Source organism: Myotis yumanensis, unplaced genomic scaffold (assembly GCF_028538775.1).
Source record: "Myotis yumanensis isolate MYYU_CA2020_CCGP unplaced genomic scaffold, mMyoYum1.0.hap1 SCAF_18, whole genome shotgun sequence".
Taxonomy (NCBI): Eukaryota; Metazoa; Chordata; class Mammalia; order Chiroptera; family Vespertilionidae; genus Myotis; species Myotis yumanensis.
In genome coordinates, this window is record NW_027223769.1 from 26,399,849 (window position 1) to 26,409,783 (window position 9,935).

At 41.9% G+C, this 9,935-nt stretch overlaps 1 protein-coding gene across 1 annotated transcript; it reads left to right on the plus strand.

Moving 5' to 3' along the window:
• The first annotated feature begins 495 nt into the window (after positions 1–495).
• Positions 496–9,639, plus strand: PSMD7 (proteasome 26S subunit, non-ATPase 7). Its single transcript, XM_070398962.1, has 7 exons — positions 496–682; positions 3,074–3,165; positions 3,991–4,083; positions 4,776–4,873; positions 5,678–5,758; positions 7,832–7,923; positions 8,662–9,639. The coding sequence occupies exons 1-7, from the start codon at positions 609–611 to the stop codon at positions 9,098–9,100; spliced, it is 969 nt and encodes a 322-aa protein (XP_070255063.1). The 5' UTR covers positions 496–608; the 3' UTR covers positions 9,101–9,639.
• Positions 9,640–9,935: the final 296 nt, after the last annotated feature.

Here is a 9,935-nt window from a genome sequence, read left to right on the forward strand (position 1 = left end):
CCTAGTAGGGAGTAAGGGAATTACTCCCCGACAATAAAATGAGGATGAAATAAATTACCAAATTTACCATGAAGGGCGCGCCTTAATGCTAGAGATTTGAAGTTAGTTCTTCTAAGAAATTCTGGAGGATTGTGACTTGAAGCAAAAGTGAACATTTTCTGGATGGTGGAAATATTAGTTATTACTATTTATATTTTTTCCTTAGTACTTTTTTCTAGTCTTCAGACGGGGGGGTGGGGGAGTGGGAAGGGGCTGAGGGGGAACTGAGGCGAAAAGCCACTGCAGGGAACGGTGCAGGACAAATACCGGGGAGTCAACCTTTATCAGTCTTCCTTGTCCTTTTAATTTTCGAGGCAAACTCGTAGCTGTTCACCCAGGCCAGGTCCCGCCTTTCTCCGTCACGAACCCCCCTGCGGGTGGCGGCGGGAGCGTCATCCGGGAGCGACGCGCGCGGGGCACTCTGGGAGCGGAAGTCGGCGGCCGCGCGGCGCCGGCCGAGCCGGAAGAGGAGGAGCTGGGCCTGGAGGATCCGCGAGTGTGCCTGCCGCTGTGGCTGCCTGTGTTTGCGGGTCGCAGAGAGCGGAACCTGGCGGGCGGGGTGTGTCGCGATGCCGGAGCTGGCGGTGCAGAAGGTGGTGGTCCATCCCCTGGTGCTGCTCAGTGTGGTGGATCATTTTAACCGGTGAGCGGGCGGCGCGGGGCGGCTGCGCGGGGCCGGCGGCACCTTCACTGCTGAGTCACGGACGCTCTGGGAAAGGCGAAGCGGCCGCCGGAGCGCTGATGGGCGGAGGGCGGCCCTGTCTCGCCGAGGGACCCAGGCTAACCTCGGTTCAGGAAGCCCACGTCACCCAGCATTGTCCCCCTGCGCCGGGCGGCACCCCGGGGATTGGGCTGCCCATTTCCTCTATCCTGGTCCGTAGGCTGCTAGACTATGGGAGCAACAACCTTCAATTGGCCCTGGTCCCCCAAAGCCTCGTGCCCATCTGTCACCTCACTACCCCCCCCCCCCCCGTCTCGTAGGAAAGCCCTTCTGATTCTAGCTTCTGTGCCTTTGAAGGCTGTCACCGAAATTCTGGTCTCGGCGCCCTGTAAGAGCTATGGTTTTTAACTTGTGAAAGTGTCTGAGCTGGAATCTGGTTTAACATCCAGATTTTCTTTTAAAAATGAGATCAGTTGGAGACTTTGGCATTAATGTATTAGATAAGAAAACATCCCCAGATGTTTCTCCCGCCTTCCCTTGCTTGTTTTCAGGTTGTTCATCCCGCCGGACCTGTTACACGTGTTCATACGTTTTACAAAATAATTACTTGAATTAGCAAGTGTAAAAAGAGACCCAGTGGGGGAGCAACTGCTGTAGTGTCAGATTTTTAAGTGCCCATTCATTCTCCAGCGTTTTGCTTTGTACAACTCCTAAGTCAGCCAGAGCGAAAAACAAACTCGAGGCTTTGAGGTTTAGGGTCCCCAGTTCAGTTCCTTTGCCTTGTAGGGCGCTCAGCCTAACAGGATATGCTTGCTTTCCCACTGTACAGTAGTTGCTATTTTTCTTCCATAGGATACTAGGGGTGCTGATGGGGCAGTCACCATGTCAGTTCTATTCCGTAAACTCAACAAACACTTGTTAAGGTTACAAACGGACACTGCTAGCTGCTGTGTCAGATAACAAATGTAGGGTTTTGTAAAAGACAAATCGATTTTTGTAAACCAAAAGAAAAGCCAGGAAGTATGGGAGTTAACTTTGAAGTGTGCAAACCCAGTGCCTAAGTTTTCCCAAAAAAATCAGAAGCACCAGGAATACAGAATCCTTAACTTTGTTTAATACAAACCCCATAGTTAGTAAGCATTTATAAATTTGCCAAACCATGTGATTCAATGAAACCAATGTGAAACCAGCAACTGTTGAGAAATCATAGTTCATTTCACAGTGGGTTTTGTCTTTCCTCTGAATATTGAGTTGTATTGTGTCTGTGTCTCACTTGCTACACTTGTAGCTCCTTAGGACAAAATCACTGAGGTTTGATACAGAGATAAAAATCCTGAAGTAAAATCTTTCTCATTCAGTTCTACTCTCAGTGTGATTAGTCACCAGCTCACTGTTGACTTCTTTCTAATTAAGCCATTCAGAACGCCCACAGATGACATGCACAAGCCTCTGGGTCAGAATCACTTTCTGAGCCCCTAGCTCAGCGGTTCTCAACCTGTGGGTCGCGACCCCTTTGGGAAACACATACATAATTACATATTGTTTTTGTGAATAATTACTATGCTTTAATTATGTTCAATTTGTAACAATGAAATTGGGGGTCACCACAACATGAGGAACTGTATTAAAGGGTCGCGGCATTAGGAAAGTTGAGAATCACTGCCAAGCTGGTTCAAAGATTTATAACATCTAGTGGGGCCTGCCAACATGGCGTAGGTGTACCAGAGAGCAGTTAGCATCAAGCTGGACAATAAAACTGGTTTTACTTTAACATCTTTATCCCTGAAAAGATTCAAGGATAGAGAAGATGGGAAAAGTTTAAAAGAGAAAGGTAAGTGGGGTGGGAGCAGCTGGCGAGAGGTCAATGGGGGAAAAAGGAGACTTATGTAATACTTTAAACAATAAAGAATTTTAAAAAAGAATAAAGCAAAATAAAACAAAAAAAATAAACAAACAAATAAATAAAAGACAAAGGTAAGCTGCAAAGAAAAAGATAAAATTAAATGTGGTGACATAACTTCAATATGTTTTTCAAACATCAACCAAATAACATTTTAAAACTCTAAAGATAGGAAGAGTTTTCATTTTCTCCATTTAAAATTTGTATAAAGTTTGAGATTTTTCCCAAGCTTATGTTACTTTCCAGTTAACAATGAGTAAAAACTGCCAGTGTAAAAAGTTCATGAATTACTCATTATATTTATTAGAATTTAATGTTAAGGAGTAACCTGACTCTATTATATTTGTTTAGTGGGATTAGTTTCCAGGTAAACTCACTCAGTTGTATCTGACATGAATATTTCCTGTTGAGTATCTACTTGTTGGTACATCCTCTGTGTACCTATTAGACTGACCTTCTCCTTTCTCATTCAGAATAGGCAAGGTTGGAAACCAGAAGCGTGTTGTTGGTGTGCTTTTGGGGTCATGGCAAAAGAAAGTACTGGATGTATCTAACAGTTTTGCAGGTAAAAGACAAATTTTACATTTTCTGAGCATGGTTAAAATGTCAATTAACTTTAAAATTAAAAGCGACATTTTGTGTTTCCCATTCTTTACTGCAAACCAGAATTCTAATTAAGAATTGCTGTGGTATGAAAAGAGAGGCTAAAGGCTACACACTAAAGTGGGTAGTAAATACTTTAAACTTGCAGACCGTACAGTCTCCATTGCAACGGCCCAGCTCTGCTATTGTAGCAGGAAAGCAACTATAGACAGTATGTAGACAAATGGCAGCTGTGGTCTAGTAAAACTTTATGTGTAAAAATAGGTAATTGTTGTCGTTTGTAAACCTATGCACTATTAACCGGTTATGGGTTAGCAAAGGAGAGATGGAGACCATTACCCTTTTATTCTGTTTCATAAATCTTTATAAGAACATTTCAATGTATGTTATGATTAAAGCAACAACAACAAAGAACAAAATAATTGTTTGCATGACCTCTGGACTAAGGGTAACTGACTCCAGTGTCTAAAAGGACCAGATAGTGTTAGTTGCCAAATGGAAAATATTAGGAAGTGATGGGGCTTTTAGCATGTCCGTTTTAAAGGGTTCAGCTCTACCTGGCTCTAGCCAGTTGTCGGCAAGTCTGATTTTTCAAGAGAAGCCAGAAGTCTGGATTTTTATGTGAAATTTCCTAGTTGTTAATGAGAGCAATTCAAAAATAATTTCAATACTGTGTTGGACAAACCCACCTACGTGGCATATCTGGCCTAGGGGTCTCTGATTATGACCCGTGCTCTAGAATTCTACCTAAAATAAATATTGCTTTTTTTTTTTTTTTCCTCTTTAGTCCCTTTTGATGAAGATGACAAAGATGATTCCGTCTGGTTTTTAGACCATGATTATTTGGAAAACATGTATGGAATGTTTAAGAAGGTCAATGGTATGTCGTGTGTGTTTGTGTGTGTGTGTAAGATCTTGTGGCATTGATTTACATTATCTTTAAGTGTGTGTGCAACATTTTTTCTTTTTTAAGTATTCCCTTTTCTTTGATTAATGTCAAGGGCCCTTTCCTTAGCTAGACTTCAGTAAGACTAGTGTTTGTAGAAGAATGAGGAAGAATAAATAAGAAACTAGAAAAGCAAGTTAAGACTGCCTAACTTTTAGGGGAGAGAGGTAGCCCTCTGCAGCAGAAACCCAAAGAACTATCAAATAAAATCCACCTGCCCCTAGAGCTTTAGTGCCACCAGGATAAGTATATCTCTTCATGTGTATTTTCATTTTATTTCATTACAGCAACCACGTTGCTTTGAAAATGTTTATTCCTATAACACTTATAATTGCAGTCTATGTGACATGAACCCACATTTATATGTTGCCTTAGAATTATTTTCTGGTTGCTTTCATTGTTGACTGGTCTCCTAAACTAGTCTGAGATGTGGATGTCTGGATTTCCCTTGCTGCCTATTTTCTGAAAATTCTTTTGAGTTTTACATTCTATAAGTCAACGTTTAAAATAGATGTCTTAAATTCTGAAAAGGCTAGAGAGCATAATAACTGGAGTTCTTACCCTGTCTGAGGGAATTACATAGATCTTTAACAATTCAAACCCACTTAATTTTTTTTCCTTTCCAGCCAGAGAAAGAATAGTTGGATGGTACCACACAGGCCCTAAACTACATAAGAATGACATCGCCATCAATGAACTCATGAAAAGATACTGCCCTAACTCAGTGAGTGCACTCTATCATTAAAACTCTGGAATGATATTCTTTGCCAGTTTACTTAAGTAAGAGCATCTTAAGGATTTGAACAGCAAAAATCATTTTGTTACTGTTTCTGTGTAAACCTGTGTTAATTTTTAGTGTTTTGTGTAATATGCAATAACCCAATATGTTTAATAAGTAACAGTAGACACCTGCTAAGTGCCAGGTATATAAGTTATCTCCCTTAATCCTCTCTGTAACTCTGTGGGGCTGTTATCCTCTTTACAATGAGGAAACTGAGGTTTAAAATGGTTAGTAAGGTCTCATAGGTGGTGTGACTGGGATTAAAATGTTGGCTGTTTTAACTCTGATTTCCTTGAGTTTGATCACCATATTATAGACTACCTCTCAGCTTATTAATTAACTAGTGCCCCAGTGCATGGATTCGTGCACATTGAAAGGAAATTAATTAGAAGGTGGCCGGCAGGACAGGACTGGGCCAGATGGGCCGGACACACCCTGGAGCCAACCTCCTGTGGTACCTCCCCGGCAGGTGGGGTCCCTCGGCCTGGCCTGTGGGGATAGGGCCGAAACCAGCTCTCCAACATCCCCTGAGGGGTCCCAGATTGCGAGAGGGCGGTTCTCAGGTGTCACACCATATAGAGAGAGATGGGGGTGGAGAACAAAGCAAATGATGAGATAATTTGCATGTAAATTCTGGCTTTTGTCTGGTTGAATGAAATCCTTCAGTACTCATGATCAGAAGAATGGCTACTGTCATTCCTATATACTCAGTGTGAGGTGGTTTGCTAAGATGTGTTTTTCTGCAAGGTATTAGTCATCATTGATGTGAAACCAAAGGACCTGGGACTGCCCACAGAAGCATATATTTCAGTGGAAGAAGTTCATGATGTAAGTCATCTTGCTATGAGTCTAGAATAAATAGATTTGCTACTTATTAGGCAATTGTTCGGGGTTTTGTTTTGTTTTTCCATTTTCAAGTCAACAAATCCTTTATCTCTTTATAAGAAAGAGAAGATTGTTGATGTCTGTTAACAGTTTGATATTATGGTTTTTCCCTTTGAGTGTTTGAATAGCCATATTTTAGAAACGAGTGGACCATAGAGATCTAAAGTCCCCTTTTACAAATGAAATTGAGGCCCAAAGTAGTTAAGTGATTGCCCAGAGATGTTCACAGCAAAGTAAATGCAGAACCTGGTGAGCTTAGCCTTAATCTAATGCATTTTCCACTGTTGGGCCCCCCTGGGCCACTATTCCTTTCTCCTTGGAGATTTTCAATCCCCAATGGCTACAGTATAGGTTTTCAAATAGAGTAGGTCAGAGCTGGCTGGGGCTAGATGGCAAGACCCATCTGTGTGATTTGACACCTGGATACTCAGCCAGTACTTGCTCTCAGGTTCATTAGCTTGTGCTTTAGGTATAGCTAGAAGGAGCTGCCAGAATATATCTTTTCTCTGTTTCCAGGAAAATTGAACTCTAACTCTAAGATAGGATTTGTAGTGAAAACATGTTTTGTTAGAAGCATAAAATATTTGCACTGAGGGTGTGTAAGTAATTTAATCTTGAATGTCCAAAGTCAAAAGCCTGAGGGATAATTACAGTGTGCCTTTAGCTTTAAATATGTAGTGTATATCCTTACATTCCGTTTTTAAATCTGGAGAAAGACATTTTAGGTTAGCTTTCTGCAAATGCTCCTCGCCCTGAGCTCTGTCCTCCTATTACTCTTTGCCTTGCTACAGGGAGCTTAGGTCTCAGTTTATTGTCTAGTTGCCATAAGGCTTTCACTCCTGTCTTGATACAGTTGTTTTTAAGTTAATCTTTACCCTGCCCCTTTCAAAAAAGAATCTGAGGTGGCTTACACTCATGCATGCATGCATGTACACACACCAATGCAGCAGGAATGTTAAATAGTGGATGGAGAGGACATAAGGGTCATTTATGAGATGAAACTTGGAGAAAATTAGTACCTAAAAAGGCATGCCATGACGTCCTCAAGATCATTAAAGTCTCTGATCATCCTGGCCATCAAAGCCAAGAGGAAAATTGCATTGGCAGGATTCACACTGTTATGGATAAAATAACAGCTAAGGTTTATGCCTCTTGGTAGAAGTTAAGTGACTCACCCAAGGTCCTGCAGCTCCCTGATCACATGCATGGCAAAGCCGGACTGTGAACCCAGGCAGTCTGGCTATAGCCTTTTCAAGAGATGTACAGCCCCTTCTGACACTAGACCTGAGGAAATTATCCCCGAGTCCCATCGGGAAGTCCCTAGGTGATGCAGTCGACCACATCCCCAAGCAGATCCTGTGATAAATTCAGGCCACCAGAAAGTTGTTCTGACTGCAGCATTTTGGTGCTCTGCTTTGTTTGATCCAAGGGACAATAGGTGGTTAAATGTTATGTTTCTGACCTGAGCTTGTATTGCCTTTGCTAGAAAGAACTGTATACTTTATTTTCATATATTTTTATTGATTTCAGGGAAGAAGGGAGAGAGAGAAAAAAAAACATCAATGATGAGAGAGAATCATTGTTCAGCTGCCTCCTGCACTCCCCCTACTGGGGATTGAGCCCGCAATCTGGGCATGTGCTTTTGACCAGAATCAAACCCTGGACCCTTCAGTCCGCAGGCCAGCACTCTATCCACTGAACCAGAGCAGCTAGGGCAAGAACTAGATACTTTAAAAATCAGCCTAATCCAGACTTGCCTGAGTGTCCATCCCCACTTGTGGGGTTGAGAGGATTATCAAGAATTTCCTCAGAAACGAGCTCATGATGCTCCAGCAGACTCTGTCACGTTAGTTTAGAAGACTAAGCTTTCAAAGCAAATCTTATCCACTCATGCCATGTAAAACCCAGTAATGAATCCATGAAGTGATTTGATTTAAAACAGGAATCAAGGTGTGGAAAGGAACTTGTGTCAGTTTGTTTGTAAGCAAATAACTACAGTTAAGCCTTCTCTCCCAGGATGGAACTCCAACCTCAAAAACATTTGAGCATGTGACCAGTGAAATTGGAGCAGAGGAAGCTGAAGAAGTTGGGGTCGAACACTTGTTACGGTGAGACTTGGGATGGTGTCAGACTCATAAGCAGCCCAAGAGGCTGCTCAGTGTAAGGGAGAGAGCTGTATCAGGAGTGCAGGGACATGGGTTCTAGACCTGTATCATCTCTAAAGTGTCCTGAGTTACGATTTATGACTTTGTGGATGTACACCTTGGGTGGAAACTATAACGCTGACTGGCAAAGGAACAGGTGTGTGAAGAAAGTATAGGCATGTTTTCTTCCAAGGTGACCTTTTCGGTGAATGTAGCTAGCCAGTTTTCTGCAGAGAATCTACTTGGGATGGGCTTTATTTTAAAGTACTCTACTTCTATAACCCTGATTTATTAAAAAATGTCATCATTTTTTTCAGTAAGATTTCTTTCAATTCAAAATGTTACTGCTAATTTAAACTTCTCGCAACATTGTATAGATGCAGGTGGGGGAAATGCTACCCTTTGTTAGGAAAGTTGGAGGCGAGAGGTTTTGTGTTTTTTTTTTTAAACAAATTTCATTTTGGCTCTCTCTTTTCTTTTGAAAAATGCCCTGTGATAAGAAAAACAAAATATATGCCTCCCAATGAAAACAAAGTTAAGCCAATTTATACTCAGATCTTTGTAAAATGGAGGAATAACATTTTTTTTTGAAAACTTGCCCCTCCCCACAAAGCTAGGTGTTTCCTTAGAATGTAAGAACCTGGGAGGTAATATAGTAAGTACACTGATGCTTTTTCCTGCCCTTCCTGTGGGTTATTACAGAGACATCAAAGACACTACTGTGGGCACTCTTTCCCAGCGGATCACAAACCAGGTGCATGGTTTGAAGGGACTGAACTCCAAACTTCTGGATATCAAAGGCTACCTGGAGAAAGTGGCTACAGGCAAGCTTCCCATCAACCACCAGATCATCTACCAGCTGCAGGATGTCTTCAACCTGCTGCCAGACGTTAGCCTGCAGGAGTTTGTCAAGGCCTTTTACCTAAAGACCAACGACCAGATGGTCGTGGTGTATTTGGCCTCCCTGATCCGTTCAGTGGTTGCCCTGCACAACCTCATCAACAACAAGATTGCCAACCGGGATGCAGAGAAAAAAGAAGGGCAGGAAAAAGAAGAGAGCAAAAAGGATAGAAAAGATGACAAAGAGAAAGATAAGGAAAAGAGTGATATAAAGAAAGAAGAGAAAAAGGAGAAAAAATAAAACATGTAGCTTTTTAATTTGTAAATTAAAATCTTATAAACTAACTTGTGTGCCGCCAGAGGGTTCTTTTCATTTAAGTGCTTGTTAAAAAGCTGTATTGACAAGAGCTCTCTGCCCCAGGTCACTCTCGCTGTGGCATTACATGGAAGTGAATGGATAGAGGGACTGATCTCGTACCTAAACTGCAGCATAGGATGCTATGAATTGGGATTACGACAGCTCAGGATTCAGACTGTGTGACAAAAGTAAACAACATTTTTGGTACTCTTCATTCTTTTATCTATAAAACCAGGAGTTGAATTTTCCCCATCTCAAAAGACTCTTGGGCTCTGTTTCTGGCAGTTCGCAAAATTGCTAAGTGGAATGCGTGAATTCCAGAAGTGCTCTGCCTCCAACACCTCTGAGTTCTGACCCTTCTGAGCTCCGTTGAGAATATCACACCACGGGACACAGGGACCTGAGCTCTGGCATTCTCGGGGCTTGGGATCCAGCTCCATGTATTGTTTACCTTAAAGACAATTAAATGGCTTGGTTTTTAAGTCTTGTGTTCTAGTCGTTTTTGACTCTGGGAGTGGCAATCTATTATATTCAGAAGCAGCCAAAACAATCTTTAATTGAAACTGCCTTAAAGAAGTATTTTAGACTTGGAATCTTTTATGAAAAAGAATCTCATTCCTTTAAAAAACAGTCTGCTATAGCTAGGTGAGTTCTTAACTCTGCCTAGAGGACCTAGGTCCCCATTTGTGCCTCACCTTCTCTGCGAAGTCCCTAGAGCAGTTTTTCCTAAGGGACACTCGGTTACTTCTGCAGTGGGTCTAAGTACATCAGGCCACAG

Bases quoted from the DNA above. Each gene is read 5' to 3' on its own strand.
- PSMD7 (XM_070398962.1), top strand. From the start codon at position 609: ATGCCGGAGCTGGCGGTGCAGAAGGTGGTGGTCCATCCCCTGGTGCTG. The intron at 4,084-4,775 runs GTATGTCGTGTG...TTTCCTTTCCAG, and splicing joins AATGTTTAAGAAGGTCAATG to CCAGAGAAAGAATAGTTGGA. The intron at 5,759-7,831 runs GTAAGTCATCTT...CTTCTCTCCCAG, and splicing joins CAGTGGAAGAAGTTCATGAT to GATGGAACTCCAACCTCAAA.